At 43.6% G+C, this 27,418-nt stretch overlaps 1 protein-coding gene across 1 annotated transcript in view; it reads right to left on the minus strand.

Moving 5' to 3' along the window:
* The window catches only part of LOC106563018 (phosphatidylinositol 3-kinase regulatory subunit alpha), a 55,231-nt gene extending 28,982 nt beyond the window's left edge, over positions 1–26,249 (minus strand). The window contains exons 1-2 of the mRNA XM_014128203.3: positions 25,932–26,249; positions 24,321–24,965 (exon numbers count right to left, since the gene is read on the minus strand). Coding sequence (XP_013983678.1) covers positions 24,321–24,651 — 331 coding nt within the window. The 5' untranslated portion in view covers positions 24,652–24,965; positions 25,932–26,249. The remainder of the gene's footprint in view (positions 1–24,320; positions 24,966–25,931) is intronic.
* Positions 26,250–27,418: the final 1,169 nt, after the last annotated feature.

The raw sequence follows: 27,418 nt of genomic DNA on the forward strand, positions 1-27,418 counted from the left end.
ACACACAGAGCGAGAGAGAGAGAGACACACACACACAGAGCGAGAGAGAGAGAGAGACACACACACAGAGCGAGAGAGAGAGAGAGAGACCACACAGAGCGAGAGAGAGAGAGACACACACACACACACAGAGCGAGAGAGAGACACACACACACAGAGCGAGAGAGAGAGAGAGACACACACACACAAGGCGAGAGAGAGAGACACACACACACAAGGCGAGAGAGAGAGACACACACACACAAGGCGAGAGAGAGAGAGACACACACACACACAGAGTGAGTGAGAGAGAGACACACACACACAGAGCGAGAGAGAGACACACACACACAGAGCGAGAGAGAGACACCACACACACACAGAGCGAGAGAGAGACACACACACACACACAGAGCGATAGAGCACACACACACACACACAGAGCGATAGAGAGACACACACACACACACAGAGCGAGAGAGAGAGACACACACCACACACACAGAGCGAGAGAGAGAGACACACACACACACACAGAGCGAGAGAGAGAGACACACACACACCAGAGCGAGAGAGAGAGACACACACACACAGAGCGAGAGAGAGAGACCACACACACAGAGCGAGAGAGAGAGAGACACACACACAGAGCGAGAGAGAGAGACACACAGAGCGAGAGCACACACAGAGCGAGAGAGAGAGACACACAGAGCGAGAGACACACAGAGCGAGAGAGAGAGACACACAGAGAGCGAGAGACACACACAGAGCGAGAGAGAGAGCACACACAGAGAGCGAGAGAGAGAGAGACACACACAGAGCGAGAGAGAGCGACACACACACACAGAGCGAGACACACACACACAGAGCGAGACACACACACACACAGAGCGAGACACACACACACAGAGCGAGCACACACACACACAGAGCGAGACACACACACACACACAGAGCGAGACGCACACACAGAGTGAGAGAAAGACACTAGAGGTCGACCGATTGATCGGTTTTCATAACAATCGGAAATCGGTATTTTAGGACGCCGATTTGGCCGTTTTTTTTTTTTTACACCTTTATTTAACTAGGCAAGTCAGTTAAGAACAGATTCTTATTTTCAATGACAGCCTAGGTACGGTGGGTTAATTGCCTTGTTCAGGGGCAGAACGACAGATTTTTACCTTGTCAGCTCGGGGATTCAATCTTGCAACCTTACGGTTAACTAGTCCAACACTCTAACCACCTGCTTTACATTGCACTCCACGAGGAGCCTGCCTGTTACGCGAATGCAGTAAGAAGCCAAGGTAAGTTGCTAGCTAGCATTAAACTTATCTTACAAAAAACAATCAATCATAATCACTAGTTAACTACACATGGTTGATGATATTACTAGTTTATCTAGCCTGTCCTGCGTTGCATATAATCGCTTAGGTACACGCTGCTCCAACCATAAACATCAATGCCTTTCTTAAAATCAATACACAAGAATATATTTTTAAACCTGCATATTTAGCTAAAAGAAATCCAGGTTAGCAGGCAATATTAACCAGGTGAAATTGTGTCACTTCTCTTGCGTTCATTGCACACAGAGTTAGGGTATATGCAAAAGTTCGGGCCGCCTGGCTCGTTGCGAACTAATTTGCCAGAATTTTACGTAATTATGACATAGCATTGAAGGTTGTGCAATGTAACAGCAATATTTAGACTTATGGATGCCACCCGTTAGATAAAATATGTAACGGTTCCGTATTTCACTGAAAGGAAAAACGTTTCGTTTTCGAGATGATAGTTTCCGGATTCGACCATATTAATGACCTAAGGCTCGTGTTTCTGTGTGTTATTATGTTATAATTAAGTCTATGATTTGATAGAGCAGTCTGTCTGAGCGGTGGTAGGCAGCAGCAGGCTCATAAGCATTCATTCAAACAGCACTTTCGTGTGTTTTTTCAGCAGCTCCTCGCTGTGCTTCAAGCATTGCGCTGTTTATGACTTCAAGCCTATCAACTCCCGAGATTAGGCTGGTGTAACCGATGTGAAATGGCTAGCTAGTTAGCCGGGGCGCGCTAATAGCGTTTCAAACGTCACTCGCTCTGAGACTTGGAGTAGTTGTTCCCCTTGCTCTACATGGGTGATGCGGCTTCGAGGGTGGCTGTTGTCGATGTGTTCCTGGTTCGAGCCCAGGTAGGAGCGAGGAGAGGGACGGAAGCTATACTGTTACACTGGCAATACTAAAGTGCCTATAAGAACATCCAATAGTCAAAGGTATATGAAATACAAATCGTATAGAGAGAAATAGTCCTATAATTCCTGTAATAACTACAACCTAAAACTTCTTACCTGGGAATACTGAAGACTCATGTTAAAAGGAACCACCAGCTTTCATATGTTCTCATGTTCTGAGCAAGGAACTTAAACGTTAGCTTTCTTACATGGCACATATGGCACTTTTACTTTCTTCTCCAACACTTTGTTTTTGCATTATTTAAACCAAATTGAACATGTTTCACTATTTATTTGAGGCTAAATTTATTTTATTGATGTATTATATTAAGTTAAAATAAGTGTTCATTCAGTATTGTTGTAATTGTCATTATTACAAATAAATAAAAATTGGCCGATTAATCGACAGCAGCTTTTTTTGGCCCTCCAATAATCGGTATCGGTGCTGAAAAATCATAATCGGTCGACCTCTAACACACACAGAGAGAGACAGAGAGACACAAACACAGAGCGAGAGAGACGCACAACACAGCACGAGAGAGAGAGACACACAAACACAGCGCGAGAGAGAGAGAGAGACACAGAGCGAGAGAGAGAGACACAAACAGAGCGGGAGAGAGAGAGGAGAGACAAACAGAGCGAGAGAGACACAAACAGAGGAGAGAGAGAGAGACACAAACAGAGTGAGAGAGAGAGACACAGAGCGAGAGAGAGAGAGAGACACAGAGCGAGAGAGAGAGAGACACACAGAGCGAGAGAGAGAGAGAGACACAGAGCGAGAGAGAGAGAGAGACACAGAGCGAGAGAGAGAGAGAGACACAGAGCGAGAGAGAGAGAGACACAGAGCGAGAGAGAGAGAGACACAGAGCGAGAGAGAGAGAGACACAGAGCGAGAGAGAGAGAGACACACAGAGCGAGAGAGAGAGAGACACAGAGCGAGAGAGAGAGAGACACAGAGCGAGAGAGAGAGAGAGACACAGAGCGAGAGAGAGAGAGAGACACAGAGCGAGAGAGAGAGAGACACACAGAGCGAGAGAGAGAGAGACACAGAGAGAGAGAGAGAGACACAGAGCGAGAGAGAGAGACACAGAGAGAGAGACACACAGAGCGAGAGAGAGAGACACAGAGAGAGAGACACACAGAGCGAGAGAGAGAGAGACACACAGAGCGAGAGAGAGAGAGACACACAGAGCGAGAGAGAGAGAGACACACAGAGCGAGAGAGAGAGAGACACAGAGCGAGAGAGAGAGAGACACAGAGCGAGAGAGAGAGAGACACAGAGCGAGAGAGAGAGAGACACAGAGCGAGAGAGAGAGAGACACAGAGCGAGAGAGAGAGAGAGAGACACAGAGCGAGAGAGAGAGAGAGAGACACAGAGCGAGAGAGAGAGAGAGAGACACAGAGCGAGAGAGAGAGAGAGACACAGACACACAGAGCGAGAGAGAGAGAGAGACACACAGAGCGCGAGAGAGAGAGACACAAACAGAGCGAGAGAGAGAGAGAGACACAAACAGAGCGAGAGAGAGAGACACAGAGCGAGAGAGAGACACACAGAGCGCGAGAGAGACACAGAGCGCGAGAGAGACACAGAGCGCGAGAGAGAGAGACACACACACACACAGAGCGAGAGAGAGAGAGAGAGCGAGACACACACAGAACGAGAGAGAGAGAGAGAGAGCGAGACAGAGAGAGAGAGAGCGAGACACACAGAGCGAGAGAGAGAAAGAGACAAACAGAGCGAGAGAGAGAAAGAGACAAACAGAGAGAGAGAGCGAGAGAGACACAGAGAGAGAGAGCGAGAGAGACACAGAGAGAGAGAGAGCGAGAGAGACAAACAGAGCGAGAGAGAGCGAGAGAGACAAACAGAGCGAGAGAGAGAGACACACACAGAGCGAGAGAGCGAGAGAGAGAGAGACACACACAGAGCGAGAGAGCGAGAGCACACAGAGCGCGAGAGCGAGAGACACACAGAGCGCGAGAGAGACACACACAGAGCGCGAGAGAGACACACACAGAGCGCGAGAGAGACACACACAGAGCGCGAGAGAGACACACAGAGCGCGAGAGAGACACACAGAGCGCGAGAGAGAGAGCACACACACAGAGCGCGAGAGAGACACACAGAGCGCGAGAGAGAGAGACACACACACAGAGCGCGAGAGAGACACACAGAGCGCGAGAGAGAGAGACACACACACAGAGCGCGAGAGAGAGAGAGAGAGCGAGACACACACAGAGCGAGAGAGAGAGAGAGAGAGACACACAGAGCGAGAGAGAGAGCGAGACACACAGAGCGCGAGAGAGAGAGAGACACACACACAGAGCGCGAGAGAGAGAGAGACACACACACAGAGCGCGAGAGAGAGAGAGACACACACACAGAGCGCGAGAGAGAGAGAGACACACACACAGAGCGCGAGAGAGAGAGAGACACACACACAGAGCGAGAGAGAGAGAGAGCACACACATAGAGCGAGAGAGAGAGCGAGCACACACACAGAGCGAGAGAGAGAGACGAAACAGAGCGAGAGAGAGAGAGAGTGCGAGAGAGAGATAGAGTGCGAGAGAGAGATAGAGTGCGAGAGAGAGTGCGAGAGAGAGAGAGAGAGAGAGAGTGAGAGAGAGAGAGACAGAGCGAGACAGAGAAAGACACACAAACAGAGCGAGAGAGAGAGAGACAAACAGAGCGAGAGAGAGAGAGAAACACAGAGCGAGAGAGAGAGCGAGCGAGACAAACACAGAGCGAGAGAGACAAACACAGAGCGAGAGAGACAAACACAGAGCGAGAGAGCGAGAGAGCGATGAGAACAAAAGAGAGAAAATATTTGCCCCCTTCTCTGGCCCCTTTGCTCTGCGGAAAGCTAGCAGGGCATACAAACATCCTTCTGCAGCTTTCACTGCTGTCTCTCCCACAGCTCCAAAAAAAATGTAAAATGTTCTCTGCCCGCATTATTAGAATGTTTGTGCACATAGCAGAAACCTTCACCCAGGCTTGAGACAATTACTCAAAGGGGCCAGGGAAGTGCAAGTTTATGCAAAGACACACCGCAAGAAAATGTTCATGATGTTTAAGAGTAGCAGCCTACAGTGGAACAGGTTATTCACGAAAGAACAAACTGTTTCCTCCTCGAGGTCAAAACCACTTAAAAAAGGGGGCACTGAACGTGTTCAAATTCACCCTGGTCTTGCTTTCACTGCAGCGGAGGACTGTGCATCAGACAAACTGTTCAAACTTTCTCCCAATCTGAAAAGCTGGCTGCCCCCTGGCAACTTGAGAAGAGCAAGCGAGTGCTAGACAGAAAGCGAGAGAAGGGGGGGGGGCTTGAACGAGTCTCCACAAGCCTGCGTCTTTGGCAGGCCTTATAATCTCCCAGGCCTCAGTCAGTCAGTCAGTCAGTCAGTCAACCAACCACAGGTTGAGGAAGTCAACGCAGCTGCCATTGTTGTTGTGATACCCTGCAGGTTTGGGCTAGAGGGGAACAATCTCTCACCAGTTGAAACGGTAGGTTTGAACTGCCGACGTGACTGTGGCCAGGTCATCGGGCACAGACGATGGACGACATCCGTAGGAATAGTATCAGAAAGCCATTGGGTGAAACAGGCAGGTCAGTGTGGCTTATTAGCATACCATGCAGTGTTACATGAGAAACAGGCTATAAAACATGGAGTAGCCTTGAGCTTGGAAAAGTGAGACTATGTCCCCCTCTGCAGAGGGAAAAGAGCAACACACGCACTCAATGAGAGCCAATGAAAAGCCTGTTGCTACACTGGAGGCAAGAATCGAAGGGGGGAAAAAAACAAAAATAAAATAATTTGGCGCTTTGTGCAAAATATTTTGTTCAACTGAAGGTTTATAATAAACAAGTAACAATGTACAATTTCACGACTCACAATTAGCTTACGCCATGAAATTATCAGACAGATAATGGCAAGAAACATTAACATCGCGGCCTATATATTAAGAAGCTTTTTTTGTTTTAGGGACAACAATTAATTCAATGAAAACATTCCCATTATAATCTAACAAAATAACCAACCTTTGCTTAGCCAGTATGAAAAACGTACCAGGGTAATTTAAAAATGGGCAAAGCGGGAGGTGTCTGCAGTCCACTTTAAAAACAGATCTAGCTAGCAGGAGTGACCCATATGACATTTAGCGGGAGCCACAGTATTAAATATGTGGCATCAGCAGCAATAAGTCCCCTTTGGAACACTAGATTACTCCACGAGCTCTCAACACGAGGATGGCTTTCACGACACCCATGCATTTTATTGACATTTGGCTATTCCGCCAAATCGCTCCCTCTCTCTTCCTCAGTCCTTCCCTCTCTCCACAACTAGTCTTTCTCCTTCATTCCTTCTTTCGCTACCTCTCCTTCACAGCAGCAGCAACAACCCCCCCCCTCCCTCTCTAACCTGTGGCTAATCCTGCTGGCAGACATGCTACGCCTCCAGGAAGAACATTTGCCAATTCAGACTCCAGTCTCTGGAGGCGATCAAGTAATGAAACGCACATGTGAGCCCTCTCACGCACACAGGGCCCATAAAAACAGGCCTTTTACTGGAATGGAGCAGGGCCAAGCGCAGTATGGTGAAGCATTAAAAAGAGAAATTCAATTACAATGTGGATAGATTTTTTTTATTGTTGCCCTCAAATTAAGTTCTGTACTTTTTGTTGTTCCGTTGAACAGCTTGTGATTTAGAGAGGTTTTGTTGGCTGTCGAATGTGATCAGCTCTAATTTGACGGCTTGATACCCCTCTTCACTTGACGGGGTTGAAATCTCAACGAGTGGAAATGCCGAATAGACACACCCTATTGGTCTGACCTCTAAGTCGTTTCTACCGTCTGTCATCCTACTTGTCTACAATAGGAGGAGCACAAAACAACATTTGGCTAGATTTAGCATCTAAACAAAATAATCAGAACAAAACTAAAAACAGGGGAATCAAATGTGTAAAGTAGTCAACCACAGTGCTAACAGCACAGAAGACCCAACCGTGTGTGAGCACGCCCGCGAGAGAAACAGCCGCCATTCGGTATCCATTCACCGCGTATCCATTTATTGTTCTGCCTGCATTGTGCCCAAGTTACAGCAATCAGCACTTAGTACAATTCCACCGATTCATCACAACGCCACAAATCAGTCTACCGTGCAGTCTGTGTGCCCCCCCTCCACCAAATGAGTGCCATTACCACCCCGACTACGCCGCAGCTGCCATCGGCTCTATTGAGTTACCATCACATTAGAACACACTGTTCCATTGGGTCTTTGACTTTAGCGGGGGTATGGCTATCTATCATAGGCTCGAGAAAGAGGAACAGAAAGGCATATTTGAACATGGAGCAGCAGCAGCAGCCCCCCCCCCCCCTTCAGAAAGTGGCTCAGTATAGCAGATGTTCACCCGAGCACTAAAGAGGCCCCTGAAAAGGAGAACGCTCTATTATCTCAATCTCCAGCTATGCAGGCAGAGTGTACTCTCCCAGTCGTCACTGTCTCATTCTCCCCCTCTCATTCCTGACTCTCTCTCCCTGGTGGAGCTGCAATGGGACCAACTTTTGTACTATTTACCTTTTTTACTGTTAGCAGCTGGATACAAACCCCCCTCCCTCTCTCCTAGATGTCAACTCTTCACTCTACTTTAACACTGTGCAGGCGTAGTCTCAGTGTAAAAACTCCCTCTCCTTTTCTCACTCTTTTCATTTTTGTCTGCGTCAAACTCGGTCGCCCCTGCCTCCTGCACTGCATTCACATGCATTAAAGTTTGACCAACTACGCAGTTCCAAAACAGCACTCAGCTGGGTGTATACATTAAGCATTTTTGTCCAATTATAGCTAATGATGTACAGTACCAGTCAAAAGTTTGGACACCTACTCATTCAAGGGTTTTTATTTTTTTTACTATTATCTACATTGTAGAATAATAGTGAGGACATCAAAACTATGGAATAACACATATGGAATCATGTAGTAACCAAAAAAGTATTAAACAACTCTAAATATATTTGAGATTCTTCAAAAGTAGCCACCCTTTGCCTTGATGACAGATTTGCACACACTTGGCATTCTCTCAACCAGCTTCATGAGGTAGTCATCTGGAATGCATTTCAATTAACAGGTGTGGTTTGTTAAAAGTTAATTTGTGGAATTTTGTCCTTCTTAATGCATTTGAGCCAATCAGTTGTGTTGTGACAAGGTAGGGGTGGTATACAGAAGATAGCCCTATTTGGTAAAAGACCAAGTCCATATTATGGCAAGAACAGCTCAAATAAGCAAAGAGAAATGACAGTCCATCATTTCTTTAAGATATGGTCAGTCAATCCAGAACATTTCAAGAACTTTGAAAGTTTCTTCAAGTGCAGCTGCAAAAACCATCAAACGCTATGATGAAACTGGCTCTCATGAGGGTCGCTACAGGAAAGGAGGACCCAGAGTTACCTTTGCTGCAGAGGATAAGTTCATTACAGTTACCAGCCTCAGAAATTGCAGTCCAAATAAATGCTTCAGAGTTCAAGTAACAGACACCTCAACATCAACTTTTCAGAGGAGACTGCATGAATCAGGCCTCCATTTTATTTGAACTTTTTTTAACTAGGCAAATATTCTTATTTTACAATAACAGCCTATCCCGGCCATACCCTAACCCAGACTACGCTGGGCCAATTGTGCGCCGCCCTATGGGATCCCAACCGGTTGTGATACAGCACCAATAAAAAGAAGAGACTTGCTTGGACCAAGAAACATGAGCAATGGACATTAGACCAGTGGAAATCTGTCCTTTGGTCTGATGAGTCCAAATTTTAGATTTTTGGTTCCCAACCGCCGTGTCTTTGTGAGACGCAGAGTCGGTGAATGGATGATCTCTGCATGTGTGGTTCCCACCGTGAAGCATGGAGGTGGTGGTGTGATGGTGCTTTGCTGGTGACACTGATTTATTTAGAATTCAAGGCACACTTAACCAGCACGGCTACCACAGCATTCTGCAGCGATACGACATCCCATCTGGTATGAGCTTAGTGGGACTATCATTTGTTTTTCATCAGGAAAATGACTCGACACCTCCAGGCTGTGTAAGGGCTATTTGACCAAGGAGAGTGATGGAGTGCAGCATCAGATGACCTGGCCTCCACAATCACCCAACCTCAACCCAATTGAGATCGTTTGGGATGAGTTGGACCGCAGAGTGAAGGAAAAACAGCCAACAAGTGCTCAGCATATGTGGCAACTCCTTCAAGAGTGTTGGAAAAGCATTCCTCATGAAGCTGGTTGAGAAAATGCCAAGAGTGTGCAAAGGGTGGCTACATTGAAGAATCTCAAATATATTTGGATTTGTTTAACACTTTTTTGGTGACTACATGATTCCATATGTCTTCACTATTATTCTACAATATAGAAAATAGTAAAAATAAAGAAAAACCCTTGAATGGCACTGTATAAAAACTGTGGACTGCTGATGCTACATATCGGCCATTGAGAGGCTTTGAAGCCACCGGTCAGCCATATTGGCACTTCCTAATAAGAGCAGTCCTCCATAGGAATTAATGGAATTCTACAGTATTTACATTTTAAATGTTTCAAGGACAGAATTACATGTATTGAAGTATTGTTTGTTGTAGCGCGGACAGTAACATTGGTAAAAAAAAAAAAATTCAACACAAGGAAAATGGCATTAAGGTGTCTAATATAATACATTTTTCAAAAAGGAAATGTAGACAATGAATGCGTTTCTATAGCTTCCAAAAATCATACATTTTTTTCACAATTGAGGAGTACCAAGAAGGCTATGCGGTGGCTTCAATACACCCCCCCCCCCCCCCCTAAAAACGCTCATTACATGCACATGAAGCCGGAAGTAGGCTTAGAAAAAGGAGGGGGGAAAAGGCACGAGTTTGTGCCTAGAAACGCACTGATAAAACGCAGGCTAAGAGAAAAGATGAGGTGACTTACGCCTGATAAACTTTCATGTCAACGTAAGGGTGTTAGAAATAAAATGCTACCGTTACAGTCACATTCCGGTTACCTCCATTCCCTTCACGTTACAGTCACATTCCGGTTACCTCCATTCCCTTCACGTTACAGTCACATTCCGGTTACCTCCATTCCCTTCACGTTACAGTCACATTCCGGTTACCTCCATTCCCTTCACGTTACAGTCACATTCCGGTTACCTCCATTCCCTTCAAGTTACAGTCACGAGACTACAGTCACATTCCGGTTACCTCCATTCCCTTCACGTTACAGTCACGAGACTACAGTAACATTCCGGTTACCTCCATTCCCTTCACGTTACAGTCACGAGACTACAGTAACATTCCGGTTACCTCCATTCCCTTCACGTTACAGTCACGAGACTACAGTAACATTCCGGTTACCTCCATTCCCTTCACGTTACAGTCACGAGACTACAGTAACATTCCGGTTACCTCCATTCCCTTCACGTTACAGTCACGAGAGCGAGAAAGTCTCCAAAGATCGACAAATATGTAGGCCTCTTGGTAAGCGTCGGGAAATATAACGCCGTCAAAGATTTCCTTGAGCAAGACAGAGCACGAAGCCTACGTTCCTTGTTGAGGCTGATAAAAGCCAGAGTGAATCAAAAGCGTTGAACTAAACCCTTAGGGCCTCTTTTACACTAGACTAGTGTGACGACACATACTATCTCCATAATACATATTTTTGCAGTGTACAGAGAGAGATCTAGATCACATACAGACCCCCCCCGAGTGGTACAACGTGAAGACAATGGCTCTCCAAAGCCACACGTTCCTGCAAGAATTACCTTAATACCAGTGACGGCATTTTTGTTCTGTTAGCCAATTTGAAAATGAAAAGGCTTTTCAAATGTGCGCACGTTTGTGAATCGTTGCATTAATTAAGTGTGCAACACTATGTTCAATATGGTTTAAATGATAAGCTCCTGTATAGTTTGAAAACAAAACTTTATTTTCTTTGTCTGTATAGGTGGGGCGGCAGGTAGCCTAGTGGTTATAGCATTGGGCCAATAACCAAAATGTTGCTAGATCGAATCCCCGAGCTGACAAGGTAAAAATCTGTCATTCTACCCACGAACAAGGCGGTTAAACCCACTGTTCCTAGGCCGTCATTGTAAATAAGCATTTGTTCTTAACCTGTTGGGTCTAGGGGGCAGCATTTGCACGTCTGGATAAAAAAAAATGTACCCGATTTAATCTGGTTACTAATCCTACCCAGTAACTAGAATATGCATATACTTATTATATATGGATAGAAAACACTCTAAAGTTTCCAAAACTGTTTGAATGGTGTCTGTGAGTATAACAGAACTCATTTGGCAGGCAAAACCCTGAGACATTTTCTGACAGGAAGTGGATACCTGATGTGTTGTATTGATTTTAAACCTATCCCATTGAAAAACACAGGGGTTTAGGAATATTTTGGCACTTCCTATTGCTTCCACTAGATGTCACCAGCCTTTACAAAGTGTTTTGAGTCTTCTGGAGGGAGATCTGACCGAACAAGAGCCATGGAACGGTGATGTCCCATTAGACACCTGGCGCGCTACTTCATGTTGGGTACCCTCGTTCCAATACGTTATAAAAGGCTATGCATTCGTCCACCTTGAATATTATTCATGTTCTGGTTAAAAAAGGCCCTAATGATTTATGCTATACAACGTTTGACATGTTTGAACGAACGGAAATATATTTTTTCCCCTCGTTCATGACGAGAAGTCCGGCTGGCTTACATCATGTGCTAACGAGACGGAGATTTTTGGACATAAATGATGAGCTTTTTTGAACAAAACTACATTCGTTATGGACCTGTGATACCTGGAAGTGACATCTGATGAAGAGAATCAAAGGTAATGGATTATTTACATAGTATTTTCGATTTTAGATCTCCCCAACATGACGTCTAGTCTGTATCGCAACGCGTATTTTTCTGGGCACAGTGCTCAGATTATTGCAAAGTGTGATTTCCCAGTAAGGTTATTTTTAAATCTGGCAAGTTGATTGCGTTCAAAAGATGTAAATCTATAATTCTTTAAATGACAATATAATATTTTACCAATGTTTTCTAATTTTAATAATTTAATTTGTGACGCTGACTTGACTGCCGGTTATTGGAGGGAAACGATTTCCTCAACATCAATGCCATAGTAAAACGCTGTTTTTGTATATAAATATGAACTTGATAGAACTAAAAATGCATGCATTGTCTAACATAATGTCCTAGGAGTGTCATCTGATGGAGATTGTAAAAGGTTAGTGTATCATTTTAGCTGGTTTTATGGTTTTGGTGACCCTGTCTTTGACTTGACAAAACATTACACACAACTCTTGTAAATGTACTGTCCTAACATACTCTAAATTTATGCTTTCGCCGTAAAACCTTTTTGAAATCGTAAAACGTGGTTAGATTAAGGAGATGTTTATCTTTCAAATGGTGTAACATAGTTGTATTTTTGAAAAATTTGAATTTTGACATTTATTTGGATTCAAATTTGCCGCTCTTGAAATGCACCTGCTGTTGATGGAGTGCACCACAGGTGGCACGCTAGCGTCCCACCTAGCCCCAAGAGGTTAACTGACTTGCCTAGTTAACCTCTCTGGGAAATGTGGGACGCTAGCGTGAAATAGCAGGGCACCAAATTCAAAACAACAAAAATCTCAATTCAAATTTCTCAAACATACAACTATTTAACACCATTTTAAAGATAAACTTTTCGTTAACCCAACCACATTGTCCGATTTCAAAAAGGCTTTACGGCGAAAGCATAGCATTAGATTATGTTAGGACAGCACCTAGACAAGACAAACCACACAGCCATTTTCCAAGCAAGGAGGCGTCCCAAAAACCAGAAATACAGCTAAAATGAATCACTAACCTTTGATGATCTTCATCAGATGGCACTCATAGGACTTCATGTTACACAATACATGTTCGTTTTTCTCGATAAAGTTCATATTTATATCCAAAAACCCCATTTTACATTGGCATGTAATGTTCAGAAATGTTTTGCCTCCCAAAACTTCCGGTGAATGAGCACATCAATTTACAGAAATACTCATCATAAACGTTGATAAAACATTAAACTGTTATTCAAAGAATTATAGGTACACTTCTCCTTAACCTCTTAGGGCAGTATTTACACCGCCGGATAAAAAACGTACCCGATTTAATCTGGTTACTACTCCTACCCAGTAACTAGAATATGCATATACTTATTAGATATGGATAGAAAACACCCTAAAGTTTCTAAAACTGTTTGAATGGTGTCTGTGAGTATAACAGAACTCATATGGCAGGCAAAAACCTGAGATTCCTTTACAGGAAGTGGCCTGTCTGACCATTTATTGGCTTTCTTTGACATCTCTTTCCAAAAAAAAGGATCTCTGCGGTAACGTGACACTTCCCACGGCTCCCATAGGCTCTCAGAGCCCGGGAAAAAGCTGAATGTCGTCATTCCAGCCCCAGGCTGAAACACATTATCGCCTTTGTCAAGTGGCCGATCAGGGGACAGTGGGCTTAGGCGCGTGCACTGGTCGCCCCCATCTTTCTTTTTTTTCCTCTATTTACCGAAACGCAGATTCCCGGTCGGAATATTATCGCTTAAAATTGATTTTAAACAGCGGTTGACATGCTTCGAAGTACGGTAATGAATATTTAGAATTTTTTTGTCGCGAAATGCGCCATGCTCGTAACCCTGATTTACCATTTCGGATAGTGTCTAGAACGTACGAACAAAACGCCGCTGTTTGGATATAACGATGGATTATTTTGGACCAAACCAACATTTGTTATTGAAGTAGAAGTCCTGGGAGTGCATTCTGACGAAGAACACCAAAGGTAATAACATTTTTGTTATAGTAAATCTGATTTTGGTGAAGGCTAAACTTGCCGGGTGTCTAAATAGCTAGCCCGTGATGGCTGGGCTATGTACTTAGAATATTGCAAAATGTGCTTTCACCGAAAAGCTATTTTAAAATCGGACATATCGAGTGCATAGAGGTCTGTATCTATAATTCTTAAAATAATTGTTATGCTTTTTGTGAACGTTTATCGTGAGTAATTTAGTAAATTGTTAGTGAATTCCCCGGAAGTTTGCGGGGGGTATGCTAGTTCTGAACGTCACATGCTAATGTAAAAAGCTGTTTTTTGATATAAATATGAACTTGATTGAACAAAACATGCATGTATTGTATAACATAATGTCCTAGGGTTGTCATCTGATGAAGATCATCAAAGGTTAGTGCTGCATTTAGCTGTGGTTTGGGTTTATGTGACATTATATGCTAGCTTGAAAAATGGGTGTCGATTATTTCTGGCTGGGTACTCTGCTGACATAATCTAATGTTTTGCTTTCGTTGTAAAGCCTTTTTGAAATCGGACAGTGTGGTTAGATAAAGGAGAGTCTTGTCTTTAAAATGGTGTAAAATAGTTATATGTTTGAGAAATTGAAGTAATAGCATTTTTAAGGTATTTGAATATCGCGCCACGGGATTAGACTGGCTGTTGCGTAGGTGGGACGATTTGGTGCCACCTACCCTAGAGAGGTTAATGCAACCGCTGTGTCAGATTTCAAAAAAACTTTACAGCGAAAGCACACTTTGCAATAATCCGAGTACAGCGCTCAGAGACAAGACCAAACCCGCCATTTTGTGGAGTCAACAAAACTCAGAAATAACATAAATATTCACTTACCTTTGATGATCTTCATCGGAATGCACTCCCAGGAATCCCAGTTCCCCAATAAATGTTCATTTGTTTCGATAAAGTTCATATATGTCCAAATACCTCCTTTTTGTTCGCGCGTTCAGTAGAGTACTCCAAACGCACTGTGCTCGCGCAGTTAAGTTCAGACGAAAAGTCAAAATAGTTATTTTACAGTTTGTAGAAACATGTCAAACGATGTATAGAATCAATGTTTAGGATGTTTTTTTTATCATAAATCTTCCATAATATTCCAACCGGACAAGTCCTTTGTCTTCAAAAAAGAAAAGGAACACAGCTAACTCTCACAGGAGCGCGCGCCACTGAGCTCATGTCATTTTCTCAGTAATCTAATTCCATGAGCTCTTATTCTCTCCCCATTCAGAGTAGAAGCATGAAACAACGTTCTAAAGACTGTTGACATCTAGTGGAAGCCTTAGGAAGTGCAAAATGAACCCTAAGTCACTGTATACTGGATAGGGAATCACTTGAATAACGACAAACCTCAGATTTCCACACTTCCTGGTTGGATTTTTCTCAGGTTTTTGCCTGCCATATGAGTTCTGTTATACTCACAGACTTCATTCAAACAGTTTTAGAAACTCCAGAGTGTTTTCTATCCAAATCTACTAATAATATGCATATCCTACCTTCTGGGCCTGAGTAGCAAGCAGTTTATTTTGGGCACGTCATTCATCCAAATTTCAGAATACTGCCCCGTCACTAAAAAGTTAAAAAGGTAAAAAATAAATAAATGTTGCATACCATAAGTACTATGGTATTTATGGTATGCTAATAGCTGCACACACACATCTGCAATAAAGTACATAAGACCATCCAGCAATCATACACATTAAAATGTCCATGGGAGGCAACTGGAACGTGAGATTTCACAATTGAATTATGGTATACATGGCAGTAGGTAGGTAGGTTAGAATCTGTTATGGTATCAATGGGCGAACCAATTCAATCACATCAGTTGTCAGCACTCCGTTTTGTCACGCAAGCTACAACTTCAGATGCTTAATACATTTTAAAAAACGGCCTCAACACCAGGTTCAACCACTATTTAAAAATGTGTTACTAGGGTGGAGCCTTCCAGCCAAAAAGAGTGAATGGAAGTTGTGAACTGAAAGTGACGCTTTCTTCATCTCAGTGGTTTTTAGGCTCAGAGTGGAGTTCCTCTTTGCTGGCTGGCTACATGCCTCTCATTCGAGAGGCCCAGGAAAGGAGCAGCAGCACGCTGGTGTTTTAAAAAGCCTTGGAGCTGGAATGAGCCAGAATGCTTCCCCAAGCCCAGTCCAGAGCACCCCCCCCTCGCGCGCTCTCCACATCTGCTGCTCTGAAGTAAACCCCTGTGGCTCAGTGAGAGCACAGGCCTCTTTCCAAGCCTCCACTCTCCTCCCTCTTGCCCCCTTGCTCCCCCATCCGGGGCCGACTCCAGGAACATTATCAAAACATTAAAAAGAGGAGTAGGGTGAGAGAAAAAGAAAAAACTGAAGCACTGGAGGAAAGGGAGAGAGAGCGGATCTGCCAGATCCCCCAGTGCCAGGCAATAAATCACAAACACTCTGAAGCAACAAGACTCTCTCACTCCCGCCCAGAGCCCTCCTCAGAACCTCTCCCCCTCAGCCTCCCCAGGCACCCAAGCCCCTCTCCTCTGCCCCCCAGCCAGCCTTCAGCTCTGATCACTCACCAACAGCTTTCCCCAGCATTCAGCCCCTTCCCTCCAGCCACTCTTCTCGCTCCCAGCATCAAGCTCTCTCTGCCTCTCCCCCCCCTTTCTGTAACTGGGTCACAGAGACTTTCTTCTCCTAGTGCTACATTCACACTTGCTCTGGGCTCAGCGCTGCCACTCAACCGTTCAACCATTCAACACATGCCCCCTTCATATGGCTCCTCGCTCACCCTGCTATCCCCAGCTAAAGAATTTCACAATCACACCACAAAGGACAAGGAGTGGAAACCAGGCAACCAGAGCCTGTTTTATAGGTGAGCATAGAGGACGATCAAAGACAAAGAGCCCGCATATAGGATACAGCGTCCTTAAGTGGCCATATAGAATTGTGTCGGTTTTGACCGAAATAGACTGGGTTGTTTGTTTTATAATAGCTCACTTCTTATTTTTTACGACGGTAGATAAATTATGTATCATTGTAAAAAAAGAACAAGATAATGGTGTGATATGTAATCTCGTTGACTCAAGGCTTTTCCACAACACAAAAATGACTCAAGTTATCTTTTGTGAATGGAATATCAAAACTCCCCCCTACAAAAGGCCGGAATGAGAGATTTTTCTTAACCAGGCAACAACAAAAATCTCCCTAAAAATATGCCCAATCCAAACAGACAAGCTTCCAGATCAGATCTGGGCCATATAATGCCCATGTAGATTAGTCAGCAGAATATAAACTATATACCCAGTGCCTTCGGAAAGTATTCAGACCACTTGATATTCCACATTTTGTTACGTTACAGCCTCATTCTAAAATTGATTAAATCATTTTTCCCCCCCTCAATCTAAACACAATGCACCATAATGACAAAGAAACAGGTTTAGACATTTTTGCTGACTTATAAAAAATAAAAAACAGAAATACCACATTTACATACAGTATCAGTCAAAAGTTTGGACACGCCTACTTATTCAAGGATTTTTCCTTATTTTTACTATTTTCTACATTGTAGAATAATAGTGATGACATCAAAACTATGAAATAACACATATGGAATCATGTAGTAACCAAAACAGTGTTACACAAATCAAAATATATTTTATATTTGAGATTCTTCAAAGTAGCCACCCTTTGAAAACTCTTGGCATTCTCTCAACCAACTTCATGAGGTAGGTGTGCCTTGTTAAAAGTTAATTTGTGGAATTTATTTCATAATGCGTTTGAGCCAATCAGTTGTGTTGTGACAAGGTAGGGGTGGGTATATAGAAGATAGCCCTATTTGGTAAAACACCAAGTCCATATTATGGCAAGAACAGCTCAAATAAGAAAAGAGAAATGACAGTCCATCATTACTTTAAGACATGAAGGTCAGCCAATATGGAAAACCTCAAGAACTTTGAAAGTTTCTTCAATTGCAGTCAGAAAAACCATCAAGCACTATGATGAAACTTGCTCTCATGAGGACCGCCACAGGAAAGGAAGACCCAGAGTTACCTCTGCTGCAGAGGATAAGTTCATTAGAGTTAACTGCACCTCAGATTGCAGCCCAAATAAATGCTTACCGAGTTCAAGTACCAGACATCTCAAAATCAACTGTTCAGAGGAGTCTGTGTGAATCAGGTCTTCATGGACGAATTGCGGCAAAGAAACAACTACTAAATGACACCAATAAGAAGAAGAGACTTGCTTGGGCCAAAAAACACGAGTAATGGACATTAGACCAGTGGAAATCTGTCCTTTGGTCTGGAGTCCAAATGGGAGGTTTTTGGATCCAACCGCTGTATCTTTGTGAGACGCAGAGAACATCCGTTCACCTACTCTACATGTGTGGTTCCCACCGAGAAGCATGGATAAGGAGGAGTGATGATGTTGGCGACTGTCGATGATTGATTTAGAATTTAAGGCACACTTAAGCAGCATGGCTACCACAGCATTCTGCAGCGATACGTCATCCTATCTGGTTTGTGCTAGGTGGGACTATCATTTGTTATTCAACAGGACAATGACCCGACACACCTCCAGGCTGCATAAGGGCTATTTGACCAAGGAGTGATGAGTGCTGCATCAGATGACCTGGCCTCCACAATGACCTTTCCTCTGGCTGGGCCACTCAAGGACATTCAGAGACTTGTCCCGAAGCCACTCCTGCATTGTCTTGGCTGTGTGCTCAGGGTCGTTGTCCTGTTGGAAGGTGAACCTTCACCCCAGCCTGAAGCCCTGAGCGCTCTGGAGCAGGTTTTCATCAAGGATCTCTGTACTTTGCTCCGTTCATCTTTGCCTCAATCCAGATTAGTCTCCCAGTCACCGAAGCTGAAAAACATCCCCACAACATGATGCTGCCACCACCATGCTTCAATGTAGGGACGGTGCCAGGTTTCCTCCAGATGTGACACTTGGCATTCAGGCCAAAGAGTTCAATATTGGTTTCATGAGACCAGAGAATCTTGTTTCTCATTGCCAAAAGGCATCTAAAGACTCTCAGACAAACTCCAAGCGGGCTTTGGCCGGGTGGCCAGCTCTAGGAAGAGTCTTGGTGTTTCCAAACTTCTTCCATTTAAGCATGATGGAGGCCACTGTTCTTGGGGACCTTCAATGCTGCAGAAATTTGTTGGTATCCTACCCCAAATCTGTGCCTATAAAATTGTTGACACCCCTTCAAATTAGTTGATTTGGTTATTTCAGGCACACCCATTGCTGACAGGTCAATAAAATCCAGCACACAACCATGCAATCTCCATAGACAAACATTAGTAGTAGAATGGCCTCACTGAAAAGCTCAGTGACTCAACGTGGCACCAACATAGGATGACAACTTTCCGACAAGCCAGTTTGTCAAATTTTTGCCCTTCCAGAACTGCCCCGGTCAACTGTAAGTGCTGTTATTGTGAAGTGGAAACGTCTAGGAGCAACAGCAGCTCACCCGCGAAGTGGTAGGCCACACAAGCTCACAGAACAGGACCACCGAGTGCTGAAGCGTGTAAAGATTATCTGAACTCATTTGCAACACTCACTACTGAGTTCCAAACTGCCTCTGGAAGCAACATCGACACAATAACTGTTTGTCGGGAGCTTCATGAAACGGGTTTCCATGGGCAAGCAGCCGCACACAAGCCTAAGATCACCATGCACAATGCCAAGTGTCGGCTGAGTGGTGTAAAGTTCGCCGCCATTGGACTCTGGAGCAGTGGAAACGTGTTCTCAGGAGTGATGAATCACGCTTCACCATCTGGCTGTCCGACCATCAAATCTGGGTTTGGTGGATGCCAGGAGAACGCTACCTGCCCCAATGCATAATGCCAACTGTAAAGTTTGGTGGAGGAGGAATAATGGTCTGGCTGTTTTTCCAGGTTCGGCTCAGCCCCTTAGTTCCAGTGAAGGGAAATCTTAAAGCTACAGCATACAATGACATTCTAGACGATTATGTGCTTCCAACTGTGGCAACAGTTTAGGGAAAGCCCTTCCTGTTTCAGAATGACAATGCCGGCGTGCACAAAGTGAGGTCCATACAGAAATGGTTTGTCGAGATCGGTATGGAAGAACTTGACTGACCTGCACAGAGCCCTGACCTCAACCCCATCAAACACCTTTGGGATGAATTGGAACGCAGACTGCGAGCCAGGCCTAATCTCCCAACATCAGTGACCAACCTCACTAATGCTCATGGCTGAATGCAAGCAAGTCCCTGCAGCAATGTTTCAACATCTAGATGAAAGCATTCCCAGAAGAGAGGATGCTGTTATAGCAGCAAAGGGAGGACCAACTCCATACTAATGCCCATGGTTTTGGAATGAGATGTTCAAAGAGGTGTCCACATACCTTTGGTAATGTAGTGTAGAATGACGGGTGCAAAAACATTACTTTGTGCCCAAAGGGGAAATGAATTTGATCTCTTTTCGATGCAGGCCAAGAGAAGTAACAAAGAGAAGTGCTCCAGAGGTCCAATTGGTGGGCTGGTACCAGGTGCTGCGCAGCAACACAATGCGCTGGGCGCTGGACCAGAGCCAAGCACCATTGTCCTCCGGCCCTGGTTAGCATTCAGTGGGGCTACTGTGAGCACTGCCACTTGTTATCAAGGCTGACATTGTAGTCCCACCATGTAAACCGTCTTTCTCTGCTAGCGTTTGACGCTGGGCCAAAGTAACCACATGGACCAAACTGCATGGGCAAGTGCAAATGAGGTAACTGAAACAAAAAACTAAAAGCAAACAATGTCAACTGACTTGCTTGACCCTAGGCCTACTTCTTTTGAAATAAAGAGAGTTGAGACAATGGCTCCCTTGCAAACATTGGCACATAGCCCGCTTACTACAACGATTGGTATAGCTTAGGAATCAACATTCCCAAACAAATCTTCATTGGAAACACAAACCACCTGGCTGAAAAAATATATATCAAACTCAACCATTTATCCTTTCCAGTGATGAAAACATGGATGTCTCATTGTATGGTGGGTTACGCAAAATGGGTCAATTTTTTGCACCTTTATCTCCTGAATGTTTTGTCATTCTGGTCCAAATAGTAACTTTGACCACTTCTTCCATGGGCAAACATGTATGGAAAGATGTTTAAATCAAAAGGAATGCTATAAAAATGTGATAGAATTCAAAATGGATTTACCCGTAGGCTACTTATCCATGCTCTTCAACATGAACTTACAAGCTGCTACTACTAGAAATCGTTTGCTTAAATCTTTTAACCTGAGAACTACAACAAAAACAGTAGCTAAATGGAATGGATGTCTTGTCCTGATTAAAATCATTGAGGGAAATTAGAGTTCAATCAAGAGGCATTCAGCCATGGCATTGTAAACATTCACGTTTGGTTAGCTAGATAGCTAACGTTAGCATAACTACCTAGCTACTGTACTTCTATGCTAATTAAGTTTGATGTTACTAAAGAAAAACCTGGGAATATGTTTATGGTTGAATTTTCTTGAAGTTTTCCTTCAAAATTGTTGCTCAAAACCTGCATGCATAGTGTAGAGAGAGAGAGAGAGACAGCACTACTCTGCTGCTTGCTGAGAAAGCACAGCGTCAACAGAGCGTGTTGTGCTTAAAAGGGTCTGTGCAGAAAAGCGAGCGCTTAAAAGGGTTCGTGCGGCGACAAAATGGAGATGCCATTAATAAATAATAAATGGTCACACGTACTCTGATGTCCAAACTTGTGAAACGCAGACGTCTATGATTGGTACAAATTTGGTCCAGTCCAGACCAACCAAATTTGGTCTTGTTTAGGGCGGAGCTCATTAAAATAATATCCAGCATGTAGAATAATACCCAAACATACAAAAGGAGGATATTCCATTTTTCTACCTTTGTACCTATTGAGGATACATCACCATGAAGAGAATTACATTGATAATTATGCATTTCTGTATAGTACAGATCACAGACAACTGATGTTATTATAATTCTGTTACCTGGTGATAATCCACTTCACTTACTGTAGTTACATTTTTTCTAACTCAAGATGTCATGTAGCTAACACCCCATTCTTTCTGCAGACATCGGACTTAATTTGGGGTGGATATTTAACCTCTAAAAGTCGAGGCCGTTGGGGTGGGCTAAGCTAACATGGAATTATTTTAAGATGGTCATACCATGGATCACTTAGCTATTTGATTTTGAAATATAAGACCCCTTTAGGTATAAAATATATATACAGTGCATTCAGAAAGTACGCCTTGACTTTTACCACATTTTGTTACATTACAGCCTTATTCTAAAAATTAATAAGTTGTTTTCCCCCCCTCAATCTACACAATATCCCATAATGACAAAGTGAAATCCATTTTTTAGAAATGTTTGCAAATGTACAAAAAATATAAAACAGAAATTCCCCATTCTACATAAGTATTCAGACCCTTTGCTATGAGACTCAAAATTGAGGTCAGGTGCATCTTGTTTCCATTGATCATTCTTGAGATGTTGCTACAACTTGATTGGAGTCCACCTGTGGTAAATTCAATTGATTGGGCGTGATTTGGAAAGGCACAAACCTGTCTATATAAAGGTCCCACAGTTGACAGTGCATGTCAGAGCAAAAACCAAGCAACGATGTCGAAGGAATTGTCCGTTGAGCTCCGAGACAGGATTGTGTCGAGGCACAGATCTGGGGAAAGGTACCAAAACATTTCTGCAGCATTGAAGGTCAGAGAACACAGTGGCTATCATCATTCTTAAATGGAAGAAGTTAGGAACCACCAAGACTCTTCCTAGAGCTGGCCACCCAGCCACACTGAGCAATCGGGTGAGAAGAGCCTTGGTCAGGGAGGTGACCAAAAACCTGAGGGTCATTGACAGAGCTCTAGAGTTCCACTGTGGAGATGGGAGAACTTACCAGAAGGACAACCATCTCTTCAACACTCCACCAATCAGGCCTTTATGGTAGTGGCCAGACAGAAGACACTCCTCAGTAAAAAAGCACATGACAGCTCATTTGGGAGTTTAGCCAAAAGGCACCTAAAAGACTCTCAGACCATGAGTAGCAAGATTATCTGGTCTGATGAAACAGATTGAACTCTTTGGCCTAAATGTCAAGTGTCACATCTGGAGGAAACCTGGCACCATTCCTACGGTGAAGCATGGTGGTGGCAGCATCATGCTGTGGGGATTTTTTTCCAGTGCAGGGACTGGGAGACTAGTCAGGATCGAGGGAAAGATGAACGGAGCAAAGTACAGAGCGATCCTTGGTGACAACCTACTCCAGAGCGCTCAGGACCTCAGGCTGAGGCGAAGGTTCACCTTCCAACAGGACAACCACACAGCCAAGACAATGCAGTAGTGGCTTTCAGACAAGTCTCTGAATGTCCGAGTGGCCAAGCCAGAGCCAGAACCCAATCGAACATCTCTGGAGAGACCTGAAAATAGCTGTGCAGCGACGCTCCCCATACAACCTGACTGAGCTTGAGAGGATCTGCAGAGAAGAATGGAAGAAACTCCCCCAAATACAGGTGTGCCAAGCTTGTAGGGTCATACCCAAGAAGACAAGGCTGTAATCGCTGCCAAAGGTGCTTCAACAAAGTACTGAGTAAAGGGTATTTTTTATAACTTTGCAAAAATATCTAAAAACCTGTTTTTTCTTTGTCATTATGGGGTTGTGTGTGTAAGGGGGACAGGATTTTTTTAAACAATTTAATCAGTTTGATAAGAAGGCTGTAACATAACAAAATGTGGAAAAAGTCAAGGAGTCTGAATACTTTCCTAATGCACTGTATACCACCGAGGGATGATTGAACATTCAATTTAGGGGTAGGGTATTCGCAAAGTAGCCTACCATCTGGATTTGCTTTGTGGGTGAAAAAGTATCTTAGATGAAATCTAACAAAAGGGTAAGGGGTGATGTATCTAAAACTCATTGGTCATGTTACCAAGAGATTAGTCTGTATGAAAGATGAACCATTCTACCACCGCAGGGTTTACATGTCAGCTTGGCTGCAAACCAATGGTGGATTAGTCTTTGGAATGTCATTGTGTTTCAGCAACTAGCTGTTAATGCAGGAGAAAAGTTAGGCTGAACTGCGTGGGGCCCTACTCAATCAAAACCTGTGGGTGTGGGGGGCATGTAAAAAAAATATATATATTTTTTAAAATACCCATGTGGTTAGAAATTGTTTAATTGCGTCTTCTTTTTTTTTTTACACTGAACATTGTTTGTACAGTACTAATCAAAACAATCACAACTGCATCCCAATACCAGGTCCCAGAAACATGGTATTGGGGTTTGGTTGAAGGCAGACTGTTAATAACTCACCTTGTTCATCACCAGAGTCAGCCTTGGAAGAGCCCGGGGCCATGGGTAAGGGTCTGGGGGGTCTCGGCTTGGGAGTGGGAGGAGAGATCCTCTTCTTCCCAATGAACTCCACATATGTCCCAGGGAAGTCCCCCTTTTCCTGAGTGGTTTCATTAAAGCCAGGCAGCCAGCCAATGTCCTCGGGCCTTTCCTCCAGGCCATCGCTGTACCCAAGGGCCCCCAGGGCCCCTTTGGTCACTGTTAAGATGTCCCCCACATGGAGGTTAATGTCCTCCTCTCTCTCCTTCTTGTAGTCGTAAAGTGCCCTGTACTGATATCCTTCCGCAGCCATCGTGATTACTTTTTTTCACAGGGGTGTTATTTCTTTCGAAAATAAACACTGTGTGAATAACTTGTTCGAGCAGGTCCCAGCAATTGGTTACTCTTCTTGTTTTTCTGAGAATGTATTAACTGAGCAAACACACTTTGGCCAAAAAAGAAAAACACAACACGTATTGAATGTTCTAGTCCTCAATAGTTCTCTGGGTGATTATGTTTTTTAACTTGTCTTTAGGTCATTCTCAAAAGCACCCCTATGGTGCCTCCGGCAGTGTGTTTCCATCAGTATGTGGCCTGCAGCAGTGGCCTTGAGAATGTACCCCTGACCTGCAATACAGAGCAGAAGAAGCCATTTGCAACATGTTGCTTAAGACAATACTTTATTATCAAGTACAGCTTACTGGTGGTGGCTACATTTACAAGGAACCAGCAACAACACCCAATACTGTCATATGGTGGTTTCCTCACTAGTGCCAATATGATTAGTTCTGCTGAATAAACCCAATATTCAAACAAACAGTGGTTAAATGAGCACCGCCATATAAGTTATAAACTAACTAATTAAAACGTTTAGGTTTACATGTCTGAGATGAAACGCAAACTGACAAAGTAGTTAGATCAAACAAAAACATTTTGTTCATGCTTTTCATCCATGATGAATGCCAATAAAACACGATCGCGTATGCACTAGTCACGTAGCTACAATGTAACGCTACAACAAGCAATGCAAATGCAGTTTTGGTAAACTAGTTAGCTAGTTAACGTTATATTGTTGCACTCTATAACAGCACAGTACTAGCTAGTTACTGTAACTACCTAACGCCAACTAGTGCTAGTTTTACCACAGACAATGGGCTTTAGGCGCAAATGACGCCTGACATGTTGACAGCTAATTGGTAAATTAACATTAAGTAATCTGAAGTGTTCACGTTGTCTTGCACTGTAAGGCCTGATGATGAGTAACGACGTTTTGCATGAATAACGTAACATTTCATCATTACTAACGTTAACGTTAGCTAGCTGTGTTGCATGGCTGACGACGAACAATCGAAATGTCTAACGTTAGCTAGCAAGTTCAGTTCTAACTTTAACTACTTTCTTTAACAATATAACGTTACGCGCTAAGCCAATATTAAATACACAGAATTCGTTGCAAGTAAAGCGATACGAGATAGTATTCAATGCTGACGGTAGTACTGTATTTAGCATGTATGCATTGCTAACGTGCTAGCCTACATCATGGCTAGCTAGCTAAACATTCTAAGCACACAGCTTGAGACGAGAACGACTCACATGCATGAAGAGTGCCCAGGTTGAGGCGAATCGGATGAAATCCTCCTTCCTTTCCGTGTGCCCACACAATTCCACTCCTATCCCCAAAATATACCTCGTTACGTTAGCCAGACAAAGCCAAAAGCCTCTGGAAGTACCGATAAAGTTGTCGATCAATCGACCAAATTAGTCCAGGACTTAAAAGGTGGGTTTTAATCTTCTTTGCTAAAGCTACGATTCGTACTCTGTCGATATACGAGAGCAAGTTTACGTACAATTTTCAGCGAGGTTCCGTGCTATTCCGAGAGGCATGTCAGTGGCGTGACCATAGTGGTGAGTAGGAGGAGTCTTCTTCTTCTTCTTCGATGGGGTTTAACGGCGGTTGGCATCCAATATCCATTACCGCCCCCAACTGGACTATAGTATAAATCCATTATACTTTGTGATACAAAATGGGAAAAGGAAAAAACACCCTTCCAACCTACTCATTAAAACCGGTGGTGTGTATTCATGGATGCCAAGGGAAGCCAGACTTCCCCAAAAAATGGACAAAAAAATAAATACAAAATACATATAGAATAATATCTTAATAATAATATCTTCCGTCTCTGTGTTTTCCTTAAATTTGCAAGAGCCTGAATGTATCTCACAGGAGAAACATCAGAGTGAGTGAAACAGCGCGCGCCCCCCCCCCAAAAAAAAAAAAAACTGTGTCAAAGGAAGCCAGTTTGGATTTGGCTTCACACCAATCACATATCATCAAGCCAAACGTTATTGACAGAAAAAAACTTGAATTGTTGCATCTCGTTGTGTTGTTGTCCTTCGGAGAATAGCTAGCTAGCTAAAATTGTCCCTTTACAAAATTTGCCTTGGAAGGAGATAGAGATTTAGACTTGTGGTTTTACTTAATTATCTTTGCTGGCCAATGATTATAACGGCGGTTCTGATCCAACCATAAATTCATACATTGTGCATCTGGCCTGAGAGGATGGAGTTTCAATATGTAGCTAGATGTAGTAGGCTAATGTTAACTAGCTGGTCTGGTGTGTCGTTTCCCATGAAAGGAAGTTAGGCTATCGAGCAAGCATTTTAGCCAGGTAGCCTAGGACAACAAAATCTAAAAGAGTGAACCATTTCGTCAACATGATAGATAGGAGGACGGCATTGGTATTTCTCTGCAAGTAGGATGAGTCAACATGTTTTTTCTACTTACGCACACACACACACACACACACACACACACACACACACACACACACACACACACACACACACACACACACACACACACACACACACACACACACACACACACACACAGAAACACACACACACACACACACACACAGAAATCAGTACTATGAACAGCCACATGATATTTAGCTTACGTTGATTGGACTAAATTGTTTTTGGAATCTTTTAGTCTAATACATTGACAACTAAGCATAGGGGATTTGATGATGTTGCAATGTTGAAGTTGAAATGGTGCTGGACTAGTGGAGCTAGCT

This window comes from Salmo salar, chromosome 11, assembly GCF_965601325.2.
Source record: "Salmo salar chromosome 11, fSalSal1, whole genome shotgun sequence".
NCBI lineage: Eukaryota > Metazoa > Chordata > Actinopteri > Salmoniformes > Salmonidae > Salmo > Salmo salar.